Here is a 26,813-nt window from a genome sequence, read left to right as displayed (position 1 = left end):
GGCTTCTTTCTCCCTTCTGACAGACTTTCTGATTAGCACACCAACTAATCAATATCCTAATCATGTTGTTGGAAATCTCTTTCTGTTCAAGTGTGCTGTACAGAACTGAATGATTTACTCTGTCAAGGCTTTGTTGGCATCTGAGAAACAAGCCAACAAGCGTCCAATAAGCACCCTGTAGACATCTATCATTTCTTTCATCACGTACAGTGCATCCACAGAGGATTCACAGCACTTCACTTTTTTCACATTATGTTACAGCCTTATTCCAAAATCGAGCAAATTAATTTTTTACATCAAAATTCTACTCACAACACCCCATAATGACATGATTTTTTTTTTTAATTCACTTCCTTTGCTCAATACTTTGTTGAGGCACCTTTGGCAGCAATTACAGCCTCCTCCTCTTGAATATGATGCCACAAGCTTGGTGCACCTATCTTTGGGCAGTTTTGCCCATTCCTCTTTGCAGCACCTCTCAAGCTCCATCAGGTTGGATGGGGAGCATCTGTGTGCAGCATTTAAAAACCCACTCCTTTGATATCTTGGCTGTGTGTTTAGGGTCATTGTCCTGCTGAAAGATGAAACGTCGCCCCAATCTGAGGTCAAGAGCGCTCTGGAACAGGTTTTCATCAAAGATGTCTCTGTACATTGCTGCATTTATCTTTCCCTCAATCCTAACTAGTCTCCCAGTTCCTGCTGCTGAAAAACATCCCCACAGCATGATGCTGCCACGAACATGATTCACTGTAGGGATGGTGCCTGGCTTCCTCCAAACATGTCGCCTGACATTTACACCAAAGACTTCAATCTTTGTCTCATCAGACTAGAGAATTTTGTTTCTCATGGTCTGAGAGTCCGTCAGATGCCTTTTGGTAAATTCTAGGTGGGCTGCCATGTGCCTTTTACTAAGGAGTGGCTTCCGTCTGGCCACTCTACTATACAGGCTTGATTGATGGATTGCTGCAGAGATGGTTGTCCTTCTGGAAGGTTCTCCTCTCTCCACAGAGGAATGCCAGAGCTCTGACAGATTGACCATAAGGTTCTTGGTCACTTCCCTGACTAAGGCCCTTCTCGCTCAGTTTAGACAGGCGGTGAGCTCTAGGAAGAGTCCTGGTGGATCTGAACGTCTCCCATTTATGGATGATGGAGGCCACTGTGCTCACTGGGACCTGCAAAGCAGCAGAAAGGTTTCTGTATCCTTCCCCAGATTTGCGCCTCGAGACAATCCTGTGTCAGAGGTTTACAGACAATTCCTTTGACTTCATGCTTGGGTTGTGCTCTGACATGCACTGTCAACTGTGGGACCTTATATGTAGACAGGTGTGTGTCTTTGCAAATCATGTCTCAAGGATGATCAGTGGAAACGGGAGGCACCTGAGCTCAATTTTAAGCTTCATGCAAAGGCTGTGAATACTTATGTACATGTGATTTCCTACTTATTTTTTATATAAATTTGCAAAAGTCTTAAACTTTTCTCACGTTGTCATTATGGGGTATTGTGTGTAGAATTTTTGGGATAAATGAAATTCATTTTGGAATAAAGCTGTAACATTAAAAAATGTGGAAAAACTGCAGTGCTAGGAATCGTTTCTGGATGCACTGCGCACACATTGAACAGTTTAGTGACTCTGATTCAAACAAAACTGATTGGGGTTAGTCACTAAAAATTCATACACGTGGTTCAACAATAAGGTCTCCCGTACTTTAACAATACTAGCAAGCTAAACTTTGTTTTTGTGCAAATGTTTGCTCATTTTGAAATGGATGCCTGCAACACGTTTCAAAATTTGGGACAGTGGTATGTTTACCACTGTGTTCTAACAACACTCAATAAGCATTTGGGAACTGAGAACACTAACTGTTGAAGTTTTGTAGGTGGAATTCTTTCCCATTCTTGCTTGATGTACAACTTCAGTTGTTCAACAGTCCAGATTCTCTTTTGTCATATTTTGCACTTCATAATGCATCACACATTTTCAATGGGCAAAAGGTCTGGACTGCAGGCAGGCCAGTCTAGTAGCCGCACTCTTTGACTGTGAAGCCACACTGTTGTAACACATGCAGAATATGGCTTTGCAATGTCGCTGAAAAAGACGTTGCTTGGATGGCAGCATGTGTTGCTCCAAAACCTGGATGTACCTTTCAGCATTGATGGTGCCATCACAGATGTGTATGAATCAATCAATGTTGGTTTTTGGCCTTGCCGCTTACATGTAGAAAGTTCTCCAGATTCTCTGAATCTTCTGATTATATTATGGACTGTAGATGATGGAATCCCTAAATTCCTTGCAATTAAATGTTGAGAATCATTGTTCTTAAACTGTTGGACTATTTTTTTTTTCATGCAATTGTTCACAAAGTGGTGATCCTCCCATCTTTGCTGGTGAACAGCTGAGCCTTTTGGGGATATTCCTTTTATACCCAAACATGACACTCACCTGTTTCCAATTAGGTGTTCTTTGAGCATTCAGCAACTTTCTCAGTGTTTTGTTGCCCCGTCCCAACTTTTTTGAAATGTGTTGCAGGCATCCATTTCAAAATGAGCAAATATTTGCACAAAAACAAAAAAGTCTGTCAGTTTGAACATTAAATATCTTGTCTGTGGTGCATTCAACTGAATATAGGTTGAAGAGGATTTGCAAATCATTGTATTCTGTTTTTATTTACATTTTACACAATGTCCTAACTTCATTGGAATTGGGGTTGTAAAACATCTCGTCCACATGATTTGCTCTTGTCCATATTCTTGATGACCGCCCTTTTGTTATGTGTTCTCCACATATCTTGATACCTGCTGTTCACCTCATCTCTAAATTTATCATATGTTAGTGACTTCTCTTTCATTGCAGACATATTGTGATGGTCCAGATCCGTATTTCCAGAGTCGGCGGGTTTTTGAGAGCATCAGAGGCTAGGACAATTAGCCAGGAAGTGCACAGCTGCTCAGGTTCGGGTTTTCCACAATGCTCGCCTTTATTACAAACACAAAATTATAACCATACAATGCCAGGTTACACGGCTACTTATTATCCGACTCAGGTACGAACCCATGCATCACTTGTGAGTCAAGTGGCAAAATATAAAGACAGGAGCTCGGCTTTAGACATACGTCCATAACAAGAGCCCCACATAGACTGACTAATAGTAATAACTGTTGCACCCTCTGGTGGCGTGGCATAGTCTCTCTTAAAGGTACATCACACGACCTTGACTGTTACATATTCCCCCCTTGGTGAGACAAAGGCTGACCTCAGCCATCTGCTCTGAGACAGTCCATACTTAAAATACTACCATACATGGTAAAGCACTTAAGGTGTCCGAACCAAACAGGGGTGTACTCTTTGGGGCACCACAGTGCCTGACATACATGTCAGCACTGAATACCGTGTAAGTCCATTAAGTGGGAAAAAGATGTAAATAAACAGGTTCAATACAGGCGACCAAAGTGAATTAACCTTTTTTTTTTCTTTTTTTTTTAACATGCAAAACTCCAGCAAAACAAATCCTTAACTCAACACAAATCAGGCAGTGGGCTCAAAACAAAGCAACATCCACTAACTCCCTAGTATGTCGTAAAAACAAAATCAGTGATATTATGGTGGACGCATAACACGCGAACATATGCTAAAGAACCCCAAAAGCATTACTTCAAGTCAAGTCGGTCGGTGTGGAAAGCGTTAGTCCACCTGGTGTCTGACCATCCCGAGGTTACTCGGGGGACACGTCTTGGTGTCAAGTCATAGCGTTCAGTAGGCGCAGCAACCAAGTCAGACAATAAGAAGTCGTCGGTTAGAGAGTTATGAATCGCTGTGGCAGTCTCGGTCACAGGAATCAGTGTAGAGTCGGTCTGTTCAGAGTCAGTGTTACAGACAGATTCATTGTCATTGAGAGACATGGGGACGGCGGAAGTTGAAGAGACTTCAATGTTCGAACTGCTCGGTTCTGGTAAATCCGGGTCATTAGGCAGGTTGTTGGTCGCGGACTCAGGGCTCTGGCAAACAGCAGGCACATGACTTGTCCATTGGGGAGAGGCTGTGTGCCATGTGTGAAATGGTAGCAGGTTCACCACATGAAAAACTCCTGCATCTGCTCCGGTGTCGATTCTGGCAAGTCTGTAGTTCACGTCTGACAACTTCTGGGAGATGCGGTAGGGGCCAGCGTAGAGTGGGGCTAACTTTGCAGTGAAGTTGCTCATTGCATCAGATTTGTGGTGGGATTTAGCTCTGACGAGTTCACCGATGTTGTAGGAGGCACAGCAGCGTTTCAGATTGTAATAGCGTTTCTGACATTCATGGCTCTCAGTCAGCACAGCTTGAGCATGATCATGTGCTTCCTGAAGCGAGGTCCGCAGGCCTTCAGGATAAGGGACTCCAGGGTCATCAACACCATCACAGGAGGGTTGAACAACCAGGTCAAGCGGCATGTCCAACTCTCGACCATACAGCATCATAGATGGACTTAGACCAGTGCTTTCATGATGTACAGTGCGTAGAGCAAAACAGATTTGGGGAATGTACTTGTCCCAGGTAGTATGTTTGGCTCCCACATACGCACGAATGGCTATTTTGAGAGTTCTGTTCACTCGTTCAGTGGTGGTTGTTTGTGGATGGTAAGCTGTCGTGAGCCTGTGCTCGGTACCAAGTGTAGAAACGACATGCTCAAAGAGTTCACCAACGAATGGTGCTCCCCTGTCAGAGATGAGGAACGAGGGGGCCCCATGTCTGGCAAAAACATCACTGATGAACTTGTTAGCTGCTACTTGTGCTGTAGCTTCTCTCACTGCACTCACTTCGATCCATTTCGAGAAGAAATCCACAAACACAATGATGTAGGCATTACCGCTTGCAGTGCGTGGCAGAGGGCCAACATAGTCCACACCAGTGTACTCCCATGGTCTTTGTGGTTGGATCGGTACCATGAGGCCAGCTGCCTTTCTTTGGCTTGGCTTAGTGATCTGGCACACTGAACAAGACACCACATACCTTTTGACATCAGAGGCCATGTTTGGCCAAAAGAACCTGAGTCTCAGGCGAGCCAGTGTTTTTGAGACACCCAGGTGCCCTGCTGTCGGGTGGTCATGGTAATACCTCAGCAGACTACCTCGGATGGCACTGTCATCCGAGGTAGTCTGTCATCTGACAGACTTTTCTGACTTGTGTAGTGCACGGCTAGCAAACGCCACAGCAACATCTTTCCCCTCATCATCTTTTTGCATTAGTGCAGCACCCAGTCCAGCATCACTCGCATCTGTGTGAATGAAGAAGGGATGTTCAAAGTTGGGGAACCTTAACACTGGTGTGGAGGTGATGCAGTTTTTCAGCAGATCCAAGGCTGCTTGACATGTGCTGTTCCAGTTGAAAGGTGCCCCCTTTTTTGTAAGTGCAAAAAGTGGTTCTGCATGACGGGTGTAGTCCTTCACGAAGCGCCTATAATAGCCTGACAGGCCAAGGAACTGTCGTACTTGCTTTGCAGAGGTTGGCGCTTTAAAGTCCCTTACAGCTTTGACTTTGTCAGGGTCAGGGTAAATACCAGATGGGGTGACACGATAACCGAGGAAGGTGAGCTCACTAAGGCAGAACTGGCATTTACTCGGTTTTAGGGACAGGCCAGCTGATTTTAATCTCACCAAGACCTCCTCCAGATCTGCTAGGTGTTGTTCAAACGTTGGAGAGGCAACAACTATGTCATCCAGGTAAACTGCACAGGATTTGTAAATGAGACCAGCCAGGACAGTGTTCATGAGCCTCTGAAAGGTTGCTGGTGCATTGCAGAGGCCAAAGGGGAGGACTTTGAACTGGAACAGTCCACAGTGTGTGACAAAAGCTGTCTTTGGTCTTGACTCCTCAGCAACGGCCACTTGCCAATAACCTCGAGCAAGATCTAAGGTGGAAATGTACTTTCCCCGGGACAGAAAATCTAGTGATTCATCCACACGTGGGAGTGGATATGAGTTTTTCACAGTCAGCTGATTGAGACCCCGAAAGTCTACACAAAATCTTGGATCTCGTGGGGGTTTATTCACGATGACCACAGGAGCTGACCATGGTCCTGATGCTGGCTCAATGATGCCCTCCTTTAACATTTTTTTAACCTGCTCCTCAATGATTTTTTTTTTTTTTTTTTTGCAGGTGAAGGGCAGTAGGGAGGGAGGTTGACAGGTTTTGCTTCCCCAGTGTCAATTACATGTTCAGCTAATGATGTGCGGCCCAAGTGACCATCAAACAGACTACTGTAGCTCTTGTGCAATCTTAACAGTTCAGCTTTTTCCACCCCTACTAAACAAGCATCCTCTACTTTGTCACTCAGAGCCGATGGTGAAGCATCGAGAAACATCATATTTCCACCTTCAAAGTCACAGGCGTCCGACCTGTCATCCTCAAGGTCATCAGGGAAGGGTTGGTTCTCATCCATCGTTACTGTTCTGGTAGGCACATGTATGGACAGGGAGGTACGTATCATAAAGTCCATTCCCAGAACAATAGGGGAGGAGAGCTCAGCAATTACAATGAATCTCTGGTAGACACGCTTGCCCATAAATCCAATGGTAAGCCAGCTGACTCCTAGTGGGTTACAGTATGTTATTTGCAAGGAGAAGGGGCAAACCAGGTTGTAGTAACAGGTTGATCTTGGTTGTTCCCTGAAATCAAGTCCGCCCTTACGGCTGAAAGTGATGCTCCTGTGCCAAGTATCCAGTGCTGCACCTTTAAAGTTCACTTTGACTTTAAATAGAGTGTTCCATGAAGACAGCGAAGCTACGTCCTCAACGTGATTGAGCACAGGTTGCTCATCTGGGACAGGAGAGGGTGGGGGAGGTGGAGTTATTGTCTGGGGGGGAGGGTTGCCTCTACGAAATGACCTCCCCCCTTGGAAGTTTCCCTGCCTCCTACCAGGGGGCCTTGGTACTGATGCTGGGCCACCCTCAGCCTCATTTGTACCATCAGTGTTGAAGTTTAGACCCTGAGGCTCAGTTTGTTGGAGTTCAGGCATGGACTTGGGAGGACTCGGGGCGCCCCTCTGAGTGATAGAGCAGTTAGGGCAGGTGCGGGATGTAAAACCAGGCATGGAGCATTTGAAGCAGTGAGTGCCACCCTCATTTTTATGTTTTGCTTGAAAGCGGGGAGTATGCATGATATTGGGGCCAAGGACAGAATGGAGATTATGTGCTCTTAGCATTAAGTCAGTGACTGAATCTACAGGTGTGCTAAAAAGAGCGACTCGGTATTTCTCCTGGGCGTGCTTACAGATCAGCTCCATCTGCTCTGTCTCAGATGGGGGATTCCTCAGTTTTTTGAATTCACCAAGCATGTGTTCTACAAATGTGGGTAGGGGCTCCTCAGGACCCTGGAAGTAGTCAAGAATGCCTCTCAATACACACTCTTGGTTATCAGAGGGGAGGAAGACTCTCCTAAACAGCACACAAAAATCGCTCCAACTGGCAACATTGTTATTAAGCACACTGAACCATTTCTTTGCTTCACCAGACAGAAAGCGTGGCAGCTCCCTGAGGATTTGAGCATCTGACAGTTCAAAGGAAGACCTGTAAGTACTAACAGATTATAGCCAGTCTTCTGGGTGGATTACACCAGTGCCAGGAAACACAGGAGGCTCAAGCTTCGCTTGGTGTAATGCAGCTGCTAGAACCCTTGTAGTGTTTGCAAGTTCAAGAGAATATGATTGGTGATGTTCCGTATCCTCCGCAGCTTTAGCATGTGATGGCGTCGCCACATTGGAATATGCAGTTCTCCTGGACAGAGGAGCAGGCACAAAGGGGGTCGAGGTAGCTGCTGGGATGTGGTTGGCAGAGGGGCATGCAGCGGCTAACTTGTCATCTCTATCCCAATGTTCCAGAATTTTTCCTTGTAGATTAAGGGATTCATGTAGGCGCTGAAGCATGTCAACTGTGGCCTGTAAGTTCACTACTTTGCGTGCAAGGTCCACATTTTCATTAGTGTGAGCAGACAGTCTTGGGAGAGCTGCGAAGTCAATGTCATCGTGGGGATCTTCAAAGTCGAAGTACTCAGGGTACTTAGCCATGGCTATTACTCAACAACTCAGTTTGAGGTCTTTAAAACATCCTTTTTTTTTTCTTTTTTTTTTTTTTTTTTTTGCTATTTCTTCACCACATTTCAGTTCAGTTTCAAGAATCCTCACGGCATTGTGGTTTATCTAAAGCCGGTAACTGCGGAGCAAGAAAGCACGACGTGAATCCACACTTGTTCAAACGAGTCAGTTTGGACCTTTGATGTTGCCGACACACGCGGCTAACCAGTTCGGGCTGCTACGCACTCCACAGTACTTATCCACTTTTTGAGTTCTGATAAGGGCTCGTAGGCTCCGGTTTTGCAAGATCGTCCAAGGAAAAGTTGTTCGGGCGCCAATTGTGATGGTCCGGATCCGTATTTCCAGAGTCGGCGGGTTTTTGAGAGCATCAGAGGCTAGGACAATTAGCCAGGAAGTGCACAGCTGCTCAGGTTCAGGGTTTTCCACAATGCTCGCCTTTATTACAAACACAACAATATAACCATACAATGCCAGGTTACACGGCTACTTATTATCCGACTCAGGTACGAACCCATGCATCACTTGTGAGTCGAGTGGCAAAATATAAAGACGGGAGCTCGGCTTTAGACATACGTCCATAACGAGAGCGCCACATAGACTGACTAATAGTAATAACTGTTGTGCCCTCTGGTGGCGTGGCATAGTCTCTCTTAAAGGTACATCACACGACCTTGACTGTTACAATATGACCCCAATGTGTTTAATCGTTTGTGTATTCCTGCCTTTCATGCCTGCATTCCAAAAAACAGTTGGGGTTTGAGTCAATATAGAGCTCCTTAAAAAGATACCTAAAGTACATGACTGTGTGAAGAGAAGGGAAAGGTCAAAGTGGTAGAGTGATGAGAGAGTACTGGGACTGGTAATGATATTTCAAATCAGTAATGTTAACAGGCAATTGTAATCATGACTGGTACAAAAGCAGTATGTGTGAAAAGATGAATTTTTGAGGACCAAAGATGGGCAGAGAATCTCCAGTTTGTCAACAAATGTGCAAGGAAATTATTGAAATGTTTAAAAATGATGTTCCTCAAAAACAGATTAGAGGGTTTTACGTATTTCTCCCTCTATAGTGCACAATATCATGAAACAATTCAAGCAGGCCTCCATCATATAGACCTCATCCTGTGCCCTTCTGATCTTCTTCAGAAAAATTAACAGCATGTCTTTCAGTTCAGTCTCTCACCACAAATACCGAAGCGTCACAGCCCTTTTCTTTCACAATTTTGATGTCTTGAAGGTTCTGTTCATTTTTCTTTGGCCCTTTCTATGGTATGTCCATGTTCAAGTTGAATCAGTGGTTTGAGAGAGGAGAAAAAGAATCTACTGCCTGTCAAGCTGCAAAAGTTGATGCAAAACCTCCAGGCAGGCACAGTTTGCAATTGCCAAATTTGTTGGTGACGAGTCCAAATTGTCTATAAATTACCATGAAAACTTAGTAAAAGCATCTGACTTAGTGGGAGAAAACAGTTTGTGTGTTTTAGGCCATTTTTGCTTCTATCGCTTGTTGCATTTGTGTGTTGGTCTGGTTCCGTATTTCGGAGTCTTCTTTGCTTTCTTGCCTTTTTCATCCTTAGAAGTGGTTTCATTGACCTTCTGTGCTTCTTTGTTCTCTCTCCTTACCTCCTTCTGCTCCTCTTGTCCTCCCCTAACATCTGTGTGTGTGACAGGCGAGGGAGCAGTGACATTCCCATGATGCACCTCTCCTCCCATTTTACTTCTGCCATCCCTCTTTTTCTTTTGGCCTTGCCTGTCTTCACTCACTCCATTTCTCACCTTCCGTTCTTCCCTTCGCCATCTCCACTTTATTCTGTCAACCTCTTTTCGTTTCTCACCTTGCTCTCTCCCGCTCTCACCTTTCCCTACGCCTCTGTTCTTTTTTTCCCCCAATATATATGACCCCCCCTCCCACCCCTTCTAACCTCTGTCAAAATGGGCCGCCTTCCTCTCACCTCTCATCTGTTCTTTTGCTTCCTGTCCTCTTTCCTGACAGTATTTTTCAGTCTCATCCCTGAGATGCCCATGCTTTTTTTGCCCCCACATCCTCTAACCCTTCTTTCTCCCTTTGACCTTTAACATCGAGCTCTTTAGCCCACGGCTCTTTGCTCAGAACTTTGTTTTAGTACATCTTTCCAAAAGAATTGCCTGGCATCACTTTTGTAATCGTTTGAACCTTAATGTCTGGCTACTTCCCAACTCTTCCTTCAAACCAGAACCTCGTTTCTCCTCATTCTCCCTTGCCCCAACTGTCCTCTTTTCATTCTTTTACTGTACTGTCAGAACTACGATTGGTGGACTATAGATACTAAATAAAAAAAAATAAAAAAATAGTAGCAGTGTTGCATGAGAAAACAATCCTTATTAGCACATTGATTCCCTTGGCAGTGTTGGAAAATTGGTTTGTGGAGGCGGGGGGCGCTGACAATCCCTAAAGGCAACAAACAGTCGAAGAGGGTTGTTGTTCTTGGGATTTAGAATGAAAATTGTGTCCAGGCAGTCTAGCCAAATGGTTGTGGATAAAACCTCTTTACACAGCAAACATTCATGCAAGATAATAAGATAAAGATACAAGTACTCTATAGACCCCGAGGACCATTGATGTTAGCAGTTATTCTCGGGATATCATAGAATCTACACCTCCACTTTGATGGGACGTGAGTACATCGAAAGTTACTTCTCCAGCCAGGGTTTGTACATACAGTTGTGCTCAAAGGTTTACATACCTTTGGCTTGCAGAACTTTTTTCTTTTTTCTTTTTTTTTTTTTTTTGGTTGCCATTTTTCAACTTTTTTCCACTCATTGTAAGTGGTTGGGTGAAGCCATTTATTGTCAAACAACTGTGTCTACTCTTTTTAAATCATAATCACAACAGTCCGAGGGCATTTTTTGGACAGTTCACTTGCCTGGCATAAATGTTTTATTACTGCTGTTAACAGCTCTCCCTGCATCCCACAATCAAGTTTTGTCTCTTTATTTCAGGACAACCTGTGGTTTCAGAATATATATGTTTTTTGTTGTGTTTTATAAGTGTAATAAAGGTTTACAATCAAAAATTGGCAAGGAAAACGTTTTCTACGCACATTTATTCAAAACACACAGCAAACTAGAATAAACAACTGTTTTGACATTTTATAAAGGTTATTTAGGTCTTGTGTGAAAGACTGTACAACAAAAAGGTTCAAACAATAAACACAAATGCACATTTTGAACAATATATACAAGATGGTCTATGCGTTTTGTTGTTTATTGATATGGTAAACAGTGCTTTATGCAGAGAAAGCAACAGAGATATCCAGTAACATTCACATGCAAACTAGTGGAACAATACTGATAGATACACACTCTTTGTTTGAGCATGAGAGATTGTCATCAGAGGCTCTCCGTCTGCTTTCACTGATTGCTGTGTGTAATGGTGCAGGGCACACTGAGTATGTACTCAATGGAGCACCCAGGGGGCTATTTAAACAGGCCAACTGGTAACATATCACTCCTGAAAATGATCTTTGGCTTTTCACGTCAGGTAAATCTACCCTACGATTGGATTTTGGAAAACCATGTGACAGTGAACCAATTCCGATTGGACACTCACATTGCGCACATCATCACACAGCTTCTATGAGGAGTACAAAGATGGCCGATGGCTGGCTTGAAAGTCCACGGAGTTAACCTTTCAGCAAAAAAAAGTAAGTTTCTATCTCATATCATTAAAAAGTTATTTATAATTGATTAAAGCTTGGTCTTAGCCGTCGTATACAATGGCGTCGACCACAGAGGGTTAATACTGTGAATTGCCCCCTTTAACATCAATGACAGCTTGGAGTCTTTTGTGGTCGTTGTGGACGAGGCTCTCTGATGGTGAAGCTGCCAATGAATATTTCTTGGCCTTTATTTACATCAATTATGAATAAATACAAACAGTATGGCACTCTATGGTAAATCTGCATGGAGTAGACAGTTCTCAAGATTGATTGTGCAAGAAGGAAAGCCACCAAGATTCCCAGACAACCCAGAAGAAGTTATAGGCTTATGTGGCTGTGAATGGAGAAATTGTGCACAGTGCAAGCTTTGCATTTTGCATCACTGCTCTTAGCTTCATAGTGGAGTAGAGCGGAGAAGGATAGTCTTCACCAAAACAGATCAAATCCTAGTTTGCATCTCAGATGTACCTTGTGGCAATTTGTAGCTAAACTTTCAGGTCTTCTTTTTAAGAAAATCTTCCTCTATACCACTTCATCATAAAGTTGTATAAATGGCTATAAAACAACTGGATGGGATACTCCCAGGCCCCCCACCACCCCAGGATCCTTGTGAGAATGAAGAGCTGGCCGTTTGTTCCACCACCATGATGAAACTGCATTGTTCCTCTTTAATCCAAGTTTGACTATCGGCCAAACCCTCCTTTCCAGCACCCTGGAGTAGACTTTACCAGGGAGGCTGAGTAGTGTGATGCCCCTGTAGTTGGAGCACACTCTCTGGTCCCCTTTTTAAAATATGGGGACCACCACCCAAATATTCCACTCCTTTGGCACATCTACACAGAATGTTGAAGAGACGTCTTATCCAAGACAGTCCCTCCACACCCAGAGCCTTCAGCATTTCTGGATGGATCTCATCAAACCTCGGGCCTTTGCTAATGCAGAATGGTTTGACTACCTCAGTGACTTCTACCAGAGAAATTGATGATGATCCCCCATCAGTTTCCAGCTCTGCTTCTACGACAGGGGGCACACCACTCTGATGCAGGAGTTCCTCAGTGTTCCTTCCAATGCCTAATTACCTCATCAGTTGAGGTCAACCGACTCTTATCCTTACTGCATACAGTTTGGATGGTTCTTCATTTTCCCCTCTTGAGGTGGCACATATGGTCCTCCAGAAGCACCTTGGTGCCAACCAATAATCCTTCTCCATGTTTGTTCTGAACTCCTCCCACTGCTTTGCCTCCCCCACAGCAGAGGCTGCCACCTTTCAGGCCTGTCGGTACCTTGTAACTGCCTCTGGAGTCCACAGAGATAACATACCCCTGAAAGACTCCTTCAGTCGAATGACTTCCCTGACAGCCAGTGTCCACCACAGTATTTCAAGGTTACTGCTCCTTGAGGCACCTAAGACCTTCATGTCACATCTCCCTGCTGTGAATTCAGTAAAGGAAGCTTTGAGCATTGCCTATTCTGATTCAGTGTCCCAACTTCCATAGGGATGTCAGAAAAGCTCTGCCAGAGGTGTGAGTTGAAGATCTGTCAGACAGTGGGCTCCTCCAGACATTCCCGGGTTTATCTGCGCTATCCAGGCTTACCAGGTCTGTCCAAAGTCCTCCCCCATCCTCTGATCCAACTCACCACCAGATGGTGATCAACTGACAGCTCTGCCCCTCTCTTCACCAAGTGTCCAGAACATTCTCAGAGCTAGCTTTTGCCACTTGGGTTTGGTCCATCGAGGCTCTCGACTTTCATTGCCACCCATTGTAGAACCCACCCAACCCCCCCGCGGATGGTGAGCCCATAGGGTGGAGATTGAAACTCCATACTGCCTCTTCAGGCTGTGCCCGGCCACGCTCCTTGGCAAGCCCAGCCACCACACGCTCACTGATGGGCTCGTTGTACAAGCATGGCTCCAGATGGGCGCCCTGAGCTTCCTCCGGCTGGGCCATGGTTCCTGTGCCTTGTTTGTCCGTGGAACCTTTGTGAACTGGCCCCTCACTTGAGATCAATTTGCCATGGAAGACCCCACCAGGAGCACAAAGGCTACAGACAACACAGCTCTCATATTCATAGGATACAGAGCTCATTCCACCATAATAAGGTGAGAGTCCCCAAAGAGGTCAAAGTCAGCATTAGATATTGTTTGTGCATGTTCAAGAATTGTAGCAGTTACTAAATTAATTGATTTGCTGCCAAATTATTTGTTCAAAATATTAGTGTAATGCACCCTTTATTCAGAAACTGGCGATGGTATGCCACGAAGTGGCAACATTCTGTAGTTTTTTTTTTTTTTTTTTTTGTTTTTTTACTCCAACAGCCATCTCAGCTGGTTTGTCTGATAAGCACCATTTTCAGTTTAGAAGAGGAATTTCATTCTCACCTGTCAGTAGTTAAGTGTCCTTGAACAGCTCGGTAAAATTATCCAAGAGCTTGACTCGTACCTATTAATGGCCAACTGCACTATGAATGGAGGCTGTGTTGGCACCTCCCACGACTGAAGGTGCTTGACTGAACTGAAGTACATTGTGCAGAGATACCTTTTTACAGGATGAACACCTCAGCAAATGTGGAATGAATTTAGAGCAGGTACCTCAGTGGGACAGGTGTTGGACTATCAATAGGAAAACTGGATTCAGTTCTGAACATGCAACCTGTCTTTGTCCTTGGACAAGACATTTATTCTGCATGGTCAGTTGACCCAGCTGGAAATGGGTATACGTCTTCACTGGGGAAGGAACCTGCGATGGATTGGTATCCTATCCAGGGGGAGTTGTAGAGTCTCACGCACTTCTTCCTACAGAATCCTGGGCTAAGCGCAAGCACCAATGGCCTGTGATGCCTGTATAGGACTTATTCCACTGAATTGGTTCATTGGTTTGAAAGAGCTGTCGACTGATCACCACCTGGTGGTGAGTTGGATCCGCTGGGAGTGTAGGAAGCCGGTAAGACCTGGCAGGCCCAAACGTATCGTGAGGGTCTGCTGGGAACAACTGGCAGAACCCTCTGTCAGCGAGGTCTTCAACTCCCACCTCCAGGAGAGCTTCTCCCAGATCCCGGGGGAGGTTGGAGACATGGAGTCCGAGTGGACCAAGTTCTCCACCTCCATTGTCGATGCAGCTGCTCATAGCTGTGGTCGCAAGGTCTCTGGTGCCTGTCGCGGCGGCAATCCCCGAACCCGGTGGTGGACACCGGAAGTAAGGGATGCCATCAAGCTGAAGAAGTCCTACTTATCTTTGTTGGTAGGTGGGACCCCAGAGGCAGTTGACAGGTACCGGCAGGCCAAGCGTGCCGCAGCCCGTGCAGTCGCAGAGGCAAAAACTCGGGTCTGGGAGGAGTTCGGGGAGGCTATGGAGGAGGACTATCGGTCGGCCTCGAAGAGATTCTGGCAAACCGTCCCACGCCTCAGCAGGCAGAAGCAGCTCTCCACCGGCACTGTTTACAGTGCGGATGGGGAGCTGTTGACCCTGACTGGGGATGTTGTCGGGCGGTGGAAGGAGTACTTCGAGGATCTCCTCAATCCCATCGTCACATCTTCCGAAGAGGAAGCAGAGACTGGGGATTCGGAGACAGACTCATCCATTACCCAGGCCGAAGTCACCGAGGTGGTTAGAAAGCTCCTCGGTGGCAAGGCTCCTGGGGTGGATGAAGAAGGGGGACCGGAGGGTGTGTTCCAACTATAGGGGGATCACACTCCTCAGCCTCGCCGGTAAGGTCTATTCCAGAGTACTGGAGAGGAGAATTCGATCGATGGTCGAACCTCGGATTCAGGAGGAGCAGTGTGGTTTTTGTCCTGGTCGCAGCACACTGGACCAGCTCTACACCCTCCATCGGGTGCTCGAGGGTTCATGGGAGTTTGCCCAACCAGTCCACATGTGTTTTGTGGATCTGGAGAAGGCATTCGACCGTGTCCCTTGGCGCACCCTGTGGGGGGTGCTCCGGGAGCACGGGGTCCGGGGTCCTTTGCTAAGGGCTATCCGGTCCCTGTACGACCGCAGCAGGAGCTTGGTTCGCATTGCCGGTAGTAAGTCAAAATTGTTTCCAGTGCACGTTGGCCTCCGCCAGGGCTGCCCTTTGTCACCGGTTCTGTTCTATATTTTTATGGACAGAATTTCAGGGTGTAGAGGGGGTCTGGTTTGGGAACCACAGAATCTCGTCTCTGCTGTTTGCGGACGATGTGGTTCTGTTGGCTTCATCAAATCAGGACCTTCAGCGTGCACTGGGGCGGTTTGCAGCCGAGTGTGAAGCATCCGGGATGAAAATCAGCACCTCCAAATCCGAGGCCATGGTTCTCGACCGGAAAAAGGTGCTTTGCCCTCTTCAGGTCGGTGGAGTGTCCTTGCCTCAAGTGGAGGAGCTTAAGTATCTCAGGGTCTTGTTCACGAGTGAGGGACGGATGGAGCGTGAGATCGACAGACCGATCGGTGCAGCATCTGCAGTGATGCGGTCGCTGTATCGGACCGTCGTGGTGAAGAGAGAGCTGAGTAGGGGGGGAAAGCTCTCGATTTACCGATCGATCTACGTTCCGATCCTCACCTATGGTCATGAGATTTGGCTCATGACCGAAAGAACGAGATCGCGAGTACAAGCGGCCGAGATGAGTTTCCTCCGCAGGGTGGCTGGGCGCTCCCTTAGAGATAGGGTGAGGAGCTCGGTCACTCGGGAGGAGCTTGGAGTCGAGCCGCTGCTCCTCCACGTTGAAAGGAGTCAGTTGAGGTGTCTCGGGCATCTTTTCCGGATGCCCCCTGGACGCCTCGCTGGAGAGGTGTTCCGGGCACGTCCCACTGGGAGGAGGCCCCGGGGAAGACCCAGGACACGCTGGAGGGACTACATCTCTCGGCTGGCTTGGGAACGCCTTGGGGTTCCCCCGGAGGAGCTGGAGGAGGTGTGTGGATCGGGAGGTCTGGGCGGCTTTGCTTGAGCTGCTGCCCCCGCGACCCAACTCCGGATAAAGCGGAAGAAAATGGATGGATGGATGGATGGTTCAGTGCCATGTTTTATTGCTATGCTTTGGATTTGTGGTGTTTGTAATAAAAGCCCTCTACTGGCAGTGAGATTTTTCTCTTGAATGGAATCACCCGTTATACCGTGCACACTCAACTCCACCTTTACCCACTCCAGTCTCTGCTTTCTGTTCCACATGGTTCAAACCCACCTGCAGTTTGCTCTCCGTTGATGGCACTCCCTCTAAATGGGTTCAGTTCATCTCTCTTTATCCCAGGTTTTCCATTCTTTTCCCTTTGCGCTGTTCCTCTTCCCCTCGTTGCTCTCGGCCTCATCCATCACCTTCTTTACCATAACTGCATTGCTCTCTTTCACTCTTTTTTTTTCTTCTTTCAGTGCATCCACAAGATCTTTCATCTCTGGCCTGATGAATATCACAGCCATAAAATCGTCCGTCATCACTCCCTCTTGTCTTTCCTTCATCTGTCTCTCTTAGTCTTGCTCATTTCCATTTCTGTACGTCACTCTTCCCGACGACACCCCAGCTGCTGCTGCTGCTGCGGCTGCATGTCACCTATTGTCCACAAAGCTTGCTGTTTTTAACTTATTTATCTATCACCATCATCCCACCCGTTCTCATCGCCCTAGCTCCATCCCTCCCTTCACTCTCCTCTTTGATAGCGTTTTATCCCCACAGGGGAAGTGCTTTGCTGCAACGAGGTTTTTGAGGTATTGACGTTTCCACTGATACGAGCCTGGTTATCTGTCGAGACAGGGGCTGGAGTGTAATGGCTCTGTAATTGGATAATATATAGGATTTTTGTCGGAGGGGAATCATCACAATCGACCCACCCTCTATTTTATCATATGCCTATAATCTCTCTTGCCTTCACTGATCTTTGTTTGATGCTCTTTTCTTGCTCTCTCATACTTTCTATGCTTTAGTTTGTCTACTCTGCTTGGTGTCTGGCACTTGTTGTCAGTTGTGTATCAGTTGCTCTTCTTCGCTGGTGCTTTCAGCTGACCACTTTCTTATCTGTCCTTTAGGGGGAAAAATCTATTAGAGAAAATCAAAGATGACTGCCATGACACGGCCAGTTTGCAGGCCATCCACCACCCACTCTTCCCGATAATCATTTCACAGTGGCTGTCTGTCACAAGCACCGCTGTTTGCCGCACTGGTACATCTTTGGAGGTCGGTGTGTTTGTGTAAAAGGCGTGCACGAGCCTGTACAGCTTTTCTTTGCTTCTAATGCCAGATGAAATCAGGTCAGTGGGATCACGGCCAACATTTCTCTTTCCCTTCTCTCCAGAAGTCATGTTGTTTTTCTACATCGTTTAACCCGAGATCCTTTGCGAAACCCACTAAAGTTTGGCTCTTCCTCAGGTCAACATCTGGAGGTGCATAAGGGGCAACGTCTCGACTGAACATGTGGGTTTGTCTTGGAATGAAGATGGAGTGGTGAAGTCTCTGATGGCACAAGGACATTGGCTGCCATTGGATGAATTAGGAAGCAAACACAGTCATCCATTTCCACAATTTTCCTATAACCGGTGGGGGGGGGGGCATTGAAGCTTCCTTTGACCCTTTCAGAGATTATTATATCCTTCACTGAAATACTGAAATGTGTCAGAACGTTCCCCTGGACAGTGCACCTAACTTGTATGTGAGATTATCACCTTGGGAACTGTGTTCCTGAATATATTTAGCAGACGAGTGTGGAGGAAAAAAATACTGTGCCATGAAAAAGCCCATTTCCTGAGTTTCTCAATTTAGGCATATTTATTGCATTTCAGCTACTCCACTGAATAAATGCTCAAAGCAGATTGCAATAAAAGTTGGAAATGCCTATTATTCTTGTCAGATGAGAGTAATATTCTGGGCCTGGTGCTTGTGAGCAGATAGCAGGGAGGCACGGCCCCCATGGTAGGAGGCTAGAAACTGAAGTGATAAGTCGTCTACGCTGTGCTGCAAACACTGTTGAGATACATCATGACCATTGTCTTCTTGGGGGGGGTTTGAAAAAGTTTCATCATCCAGCTGCTTACGATTTTAGAGTCTTCCCAACATGAGAATATTCACAAGTTGAATCAACTTGAGCTTCGATCCCACTTTCACATGTGTTCTGGAAGGTCATGATTAATACCTGTGACAGACCGGAGTGTGATGATCCAGTTTCTCCAAGCATGATGGTTTGGTGCTACAATCCACCATGCTGGTACCAAGCAAAGAATGCATTAACAACCACAGCACAAACACAGACACTGTAGCACACCTGCAGGATACGTTTAACACAACTGTGTCACCTCCTGGTGATGTTATGGCATATACAACAACCTTATGGGTACTGTATCTCAATTCACCCGTTCTGGACCCTCTAAAGTTTTCCAAGGTTGTTCAAGGTTTCAAGGTATACACTTCTGCAATTCAGATCCATGAAACAGAGACTCCCGGGTTCACTCAAAGGTGTTAAGATTAACTGACTTGAAATTTGGAGTCACATCAACAAAGGATGTGCATCTTTCATTTTTGCATTGTTTACCTTCAAATAAAATATTTCATGAAATACCAGGGACCTTCTCTGAGTTTTCTGCTGTTCTGCAGCAGCACATTGTTCACCACTGGGGCCATTACCACATACAGCAGCAGAAAGTGCATCAAATAGGAAACCCAACCAAAGAAGCACGGCTTAATATTCGAGTTCTGAACCGGTATGAGAGTATAAACAAATTGCAAACCGAAGATGAAGTTGAGACGGGCACATTTATCCATGATGCCACCTGTCTTTTTTTTTTTTCTCATTCAAATTTGAAAAGTTAAATATTCCTGTGACCAATCTTGTGATATCCTCACACTGATCTTTGAGGTTTTACAACAGTTTGAAGAGGCAGAAATGGGAGCTAAACAAGCTTAGTGTTAACATTGATCAATCAACTCATTCATAGTACATTTAGATACCCAAATCACAGTCACCTTGGTTCAATGATTACCTGCATGACCTCAAGCAAAAAGCAAGAGGTCTAGAACGGAAATGGCGTTGTTCAAAATTAGAAGCATTCCACCTTGCGCGGCATGATGCTATCTTAGACTATAAGCATGCATTATTGGCTACAAAGTGGACCTACTATTCTGATTTGATCAACAAAAACAAGCATAACTCAAAGTTCTTGTTCGACATGGTGGCAACACTTATTCATGGACAACCAACTGTAGTTTGTTCTCCTTTTACAGCACAAGATTTCCTGGATTACTTTGAGAAGAAAATAAGACATTAGGTTAAACATATCCCAGCATGTCTTAACCCAGCCACCATGCTATTGAGGTGGGCACCACTACTGAGGTATTACCTACATTTACAGAATTTGATAGTATCTCACTAGGCATGCTGACGAAACTCGTAATGTCAACAAAAAGCACAACCTGTTTATTTGATCCTATACCAACAAAACTGTTTAAGGACCTATGGCCCACTCTTGGGCTGACTCTGCTGGAAATTATTAATCTTTCTTTAACTTCTGGATCTGTTCCTAAATGTTTCAAATCTGCAGTGATTAAACAATTACTTAAGAAACCTAATCTGGACCCTAATGTATTGAAAAACTATCGGCCGATATCAAATCTATCATTTTGCTCTAAAATTCTGGAAAAAGTGGTGTCAAGGCAGCTCGTGAACAATCTTACTGAGAATAATCTCTTTGAGCCACTGCAGTCTACTTTTAGAAAATATCATTCCACAGAGACGGCTCTCACTAAAGTGATGAATGATGTTCTGCTTACAATGGATTTGGAAACCACTACAGTTCTGTTGCTGTTAGATTTCAGTGCTGCATTTGATACAGTGGATCATCATATTCTACTTGATAGGCTGGAAAATCATTTTAGGATTACTGGGAATGCCCTTGCATGGCTGATGTCATTCTCACTGTGTTTTGCACAGTAACACTACCTCTAACCTTAGTGACATGAAATTTGGGGCTCCACAGGGGTCTGTCTTAGGCCCCCTGCTTTTCTCCCTTTATATAGCACCACTTGGGCAAATATTGTGGCATTTTGGGATTACCTTTCACTGCTATGCAGATGATGCTCAGTTATACATGCCGATAACTGCTGGTAATCTTGTTCATATAAAATCCTTAGAAGATTGCCTTGCAGCAGTGAGAAGTTGGATGTCTACAAACTTCCTACTTTTAAACTCTGATAAGACTGAAATGATGGTTCTTAGTCCAGTGAGACATCTGCATCAATTTGACCAGTTAACGCTCAGCCTAGGCTCATGTGTCATACATCACACTGACAAAGTGAGGAACCTTGGTGTAATTTTTGATCCTTCCTTGTCCTTTGGCCTCCACATTAGAAATACTGTATTACTAGGACTGCTTTCTTCCACCTGCAAAATATAGCAAAGATTCATCCCATCCTGTCTATGGCTGATGCTGAGACCCTGATCCATGTGTTTATCTCTTCTAGATTGGACTACTGCAATGTTCTATTTTCTGGTTTACCGCAGTCTAGCATTAGGGCTCTCCAATTGGTTCAAAATGCTGCAGCCAGACTTTTGACACAAAGCAGAATGTTTGACCACATTACACCCATTTTGGTGTCTCTTCACTGACTTCCTGTCCCAGTGAGATAAGATTTTAAGGTTCTGTTAATTAGCTATAAAATTATTCATGGACTGGCACCTCCCTACCTAGCTGACCTAATTAAACCTTATGTACCAGCCCGGGCCTTACGTTCTCAGGGTGCAGGACTACTTTGTGTCCCTAGGGTGAATAGGAAGTCTGGAGGTCATAGAGCTTTCTCTTATCATGCCCCTGTTCTGTGGAATGATCTCCCTGCCCTGCGTCAATAAAACAGTCAGATTCTGTGGTGACTTTCAAGTCCAGACTTAAGACGCACTTATTTTCCCTTTCATATGGCTAGCATACTGGTACAGTCTTGTTTTATGCCTTTTACTCTTTTAATTCATTTTATTAGTAGTTTGAGCGTGCCGCAGCCTCAAATTTACCTAAATTCTGGGTCTTTTAGTGAAGCCCAGAGCTAGTAGCTGGCGATCACCTTAGTATTTCTTCTGTTTTTCATGTTGATTAATGCTGGCAAATTATACAGTATTTTTTGTCTTTTTCATGCCTGATTCTGTTTTTTTCTCTCTGTTTAAGGTGCAGCTCCATCCAGAGATGGGAGTTGTATTTGTGTTGGTGACCCTCCTGTCCTGTGCACCAACAGCATTCCTTGTATATTCATCCGTGAATTGTTCTGTGAATTGTTTCTGTAATTTATGTTTGTAGCATGGCCCAAGCAGAGGGTCACCCCTTTGAGTCTGGTCTGCTTGAGGTTTCTTCCTCAGAGGGAGTTTTTCCTTACCACTGTTGCTCTGGTGGTTGGTAAGGTATGGTTAGACCTTTGTGTAGCGGCTTGAGGCAAGTCTGATTTGGAGCTATATAAATGAAAATAAATTGAAATTGAAAAAAATGTCATGGTTTCAGTGTTGTGCTGTGGACTTTCCAGCACTCAAAATTTCAAATTATGTTGGTCATTCAAACACGAAAACTGTTCCATTTAGGAAAATGTCTTTCATACATATATAATGGTATTCCTGAAGATGTGAGTGTGTCAGCCGATTATATGATTCACAAGTGGAGTGCACGAGTCATTCAGCCGGTTGTAACCCGGTGTGCACTTAATAAAACATTACTTCTCCCACGCGGGACTGAAACTGTGTAACTACTCTTTGTTAGATGTCGTTCCTGCAGCACTGTGCTGCCTCTCTGTCGGTCTTGGACTGGAGAACTGGTCTGCACAGAAATGCATAAATCTTAGCTTATAATTCATCTGAAGCACTTGCTAAAAATAATTTTTTTCCACCAATGTTTGTTACTGTGGTTTCTGTTAAGCGCTACTTGTGCTTAGCATGGTGCATATTGGCAGAATGAAACGCAGGCATGTGCACAGTCTCAGTGACGGTCAGTTTCAGGTCTTGGCTCTTAAAGTTCAAGTAGACTTCCAAGGCTGCTTGGCCGTGCATCTCTTTGCATGCGGGTTTAATCAGTAAAGACATAAAACTTGTAGTTTTAAAGTTATGATGAATTCAGTTATTGATGGTCAGTTACAAATTGGCAGATCAATGATGTAACTAATCGCTAGTTTGTGACCGCATTTTATTTTAAAACGAGTTGAGCTATAAGACATATTTCCATTCATCATGGAATGTTTTCTTCGCAGGTGCTGGTGGATGGTCTCCTTTAGACAGTGATCACTATCAGTGGCTACAGGTGGACCTGGGTTCCAGAAAGCAGGTCAGCGCCATAGCAACCCAGGGTCGTTACAGCAGTTCTGACTGGACTACTCGGTACCGCCTCCTCTATAGTGACACAGGACGGAACTGGAAACCATACCACCAAGATGGCAACATTTGGGTGAGTGAAGAGGAAATTTTTTAAATGCACTGAAGAGGTTTGAAGGTGAAGCTCTGTGGTGGTTCTAAGAGTTCTGTAGGCTGTACCTTTCCTACTGTCAATTCAACCATAAAGACTCAGGAGATAAGAAAACATTAGATTTGAATCCATAGTGATGCTGTCCAGAATATTTGTCGGCGGTCAGAATCATAACTGTGTAGGGGTACACAGATCCTTGAATCCTGCCATTGGAAGAAGGCGGGGAAAAAGATATCAGACAGGGACCGGTGATGGTGGTGGGGTGGAAGAGGTAGCTTCCAGGTCAGTGGCTGCAAGCAGCAAGGCAGTGTTAGAACTGATATCCTTAAATAACATGGACATTTGCTGTTGGCTGTTAGACAAGGACTGAAACTGCTTCCTGTTAGAGAATCATGAATAAATATCCCCTTTATATAAGTATAGAGGTATAATCAGTACACCAAGTTTGGTCCAAATAATGTCAACCCTCTAAGTTATTTTGTTCACACTTGGCTGGACAGATGCATAGAGCCCAAAACAATGACAAAATAACTGAATTTACAGGTCCACAGCTCTGTTAGAAAAAGAAAGCTCTGCATAATTTAAACACAAAGGTCCAGTTCCGTCCCTTGATGATGTTCGACCAAATTAATTTTCTTCAGTGTGTGCCTTCAAATGGGGTGCATTGTTTTTACGGACAAACTGGACGGATGGACAGCTTGATTTGTGTGGGGTATAAAAATAATCCAGTGAATGCCGTCTGTCTTGTGTTTAGCACAGAAGACGTTCTACTTAATGACTTTATAAACACGTAAAGTAGCTCCATCGGTATGCTTTTTTTTTTTTTACTTGTTCAGAATAGTTACTTTGACAAATATGGATCTTTTATAGCCGAAAGTAAATTAAGCTGTTGTTTTTGTGCACTGTATCATAATTGGACACAGATTATTATTTTTCAGTAGTGTTTTCTTCCTGCTATTAACCCTGATTCATTGCTCTAATATTCCTATAAATTTTTCAAATCCCACTCATCTTTAGGGTGTTTTTGGAACTATAGCTAGCAATTACTTTTTTGTTCAGCTGTATGACATATATATTGCTTTTTAATTTATTGCCAATGTAATTCAGAACACTGCTTATGTAAATAACTATAAAGCAAATAATTTTTAGCCAGGCACATATAATCAATAACCTTTGTGCACAGTTACGAGGAACACCTATTTGGTTTCTCTCCCCTTTGACTTATGTGGAGAAGCTTTGGGATTCCAGCAATGCAAATAAAAGTCCAAACACTTTTTGGTCTTTAAGGTGAAAAAGTTTGTGCACAGCTGTGTGCCTCATATGAGTGCAGGTGCTGATTGTATTGGAGCCATCAGTGGTATTGATCATGGGGGTGGAAGTCATTGCCACTCAATCACTTTCAGCTCAATTCCATCCTCCGGTGGATGCGGAGCGGGCAGCGACCCCCCCCCCCCCCCCCCCCCCAATCACTGCCACATTGATGACTTAACGCTTTCACAGCAGCTCGGATTTGAAGCTTTGAGTCTATGAGACTTTGACGCCAGTTCCAACTGGGTGATTCACTGCTGGGGATAATTGGTAAAGCTCTGTTACCAGCAATATTGGCTTTGTGAAAAATAATGTTTTTAATTCTTTGCTAATGTCCTGCTGAGGAGTCACATTGGCATTGATGAAGTGGTGCAATAATTAAAATGCCTAAACAGAGGAAAATGCCTGTGAGGCTGCCCATACTTTCACAACACAATTAATGAGCTACGCAACAACCAAGCTGACAGGGAAAGGCTGCCAATAACATCGTTATGAAAGATAGATTTGTACATAAATCACATCATAATGAAGACTTTTTACTGTTAAATTAGATTAGGCACCCCTGGGAGTTGTTTTGACCACTAAAGGTAATGTAGAGTAAATCTTAATGAGCTGATCCCCATAGTGTTTGATTTGCCTTTCCAAGCTCTTCCACATGCATCACATGAGGGTGATGACACGCATACGCCTGATTTACAGGTTTGTTAGATTGTTGATTTTCTTCACTTGGAAGTACATTCAATATGCTTGTTAAGCCTCAAGCAAACAGTTAATCAAAAATGCTTGATTATAAAACTGCACCCTCAAATCCTAGCTTTCAGCCATGGAATTGAATTTTGGGGGGCTGCCCTCACATGTAGCAAGAGACCTCGTCATCCCTCCAGAGATCTTGGCCTGGGTTTAAAACTCAGCCCAGGTTAGGGGTAAGGTTAGCCACATGCCCAGTTCACACCTGGGGCCAAATTCGCATCAGGCCGATTTCTCCAATTTCCCCCTCATCAACCCCATGTCAATGTGGGGTAAATATGTAGTGGATGAAGAGGAGAACTTATTGAAATCATCAGACAAGTTCTGCCATAGATACCTTCACAAACTATAAAAAATATTGGCAGAGCCTTGAAGGTTTTAGAAAAAGTTTTTAGTACCTTACGTCAAAGAACTTTTGTTTTTTGTTGTTGTTGTTGTTATTGTTGTTGTTGTTGTTTTTTCAAGCAGTACCTATTATATACTTATGGCGGGTAAAATGAGTATTGAACACCTCACCAGTTTTCTCAGTAAATACCATATTCGCATGTCCGAGAGCCCAGGGCCAAGCATCACCCCACCAACTTTTTTGAAGAAAGTTGGTTCAAAACCCACCTGAAATTAGATGATTATTTTTATGAAAGTTTATTAAAAACCCACCTAAAATAAATTAATTCCATGACCCCAGCATAAACAAAGTTTGTCAGAAAGTTTTGTGCATGTTCAAAACTTTAAGGGGAGTTCAAACTGAGATCTTTCTTGCTGCCGTTTTGGGGGTGAGGGAGTGGGACACAGAACACGCAGCATTTATGGACCGAACATGGGGAAACTGACTTCACGTGTTGATGGTGACAGACTGGATGTTCTACTGTTTTCAGTGTGAGGCTGACGAGAAAATTATGGATTTTTTTTTTTTTTTTATCTTAATGAGCAGGAATCATGAACAGCAACAAATGGATTATTTAACTGCAGATCTGCGTGGATTTAAACAGGTAGGAATTTTGCTTTTTAAGCTTCCATGAGAGTGAGTTTTCAGTGAAGTAAATTATTGTCTTCATGCTTAACATTGAAAACTGACTGTGCACGTCACGACATGTCACTTTTTTTTTCTTTTCTTTTTTTTTTCTGTGCCAGATATCAGCTGACAAGGAACACATTTAATAAACTACAGCCCCACGCTGCAGAGCGCAAATCTCCGCCAATACTAGTTTCCAACTCCACAAATTTTTATCTTGAAAAAATTTTTCAAGGTCAAAGTCTTGTTAGAAGTGGCTTTACATACACTAAAATATAATACAAAATATAAGTCAAAAGGGCTTTTCAATGTTAATATAAAGCATCTTCTAAATCCAAACACTGACCAGATGCAGATTAAACTTGGTCTTTTCATTGAGAGTGCCAGTTTGCACCTCATTGTCACAGATGAGAGTGATTGAGGCACTTTTGTTGGAGATATAATACAAAATGTACACCAAATGGGCTTTTCAAAATTAAATTCAAATGTCAACAAAATCCACAATCCAGATCAGATCTGGCTCAAACTTTGTCAGGCAATAGTGAGTGCCAGTCTGCACCTCACTTTCAAATATGTGACTGGAGCATGTTTGATTTAGATATAATGTAAAA

General features: G+C 44.3%; 1 protein-coding gene across 1 annotated transcript in view; it reads left to right on the top strand.

Annotated features, from left to right (window-relative positions):
* cntnap2a (contactin associated protein 2a) overlaps positions 1-26,813 on the top strand; it is a 1,233,088-nt gene that overhangs the window by 530,894 nt on the left and 675,381 nt on the right. Inside the window, 1 exon segment of the mRNA XM_034162408.1 lies at positions 22,924-23,117. Within this exon segment, the coding sequence (XP_034018299.1) occupies positions 22,924-23,117 (194 nt within the window).

This window comes from Thalassophryne amazonica, chromosome 1 (assembly GCF_902500255.1).
Source record: "Thalassophryne amazonica chromosome 1, fThaAma1.1, whole genome shotgun sequence".
Lineage (NCBI taxonomy): Eukaryota > Metazoa > Chordata > Actinopteri > Batrachoidiformes > Batrachoididae > Thalassophryne > Thalassophryne amazonica.
Note: the sequence above shows the minus strand (reverse complement) of the source record. Positions and strands in the feature narration are given on the sequence as shown.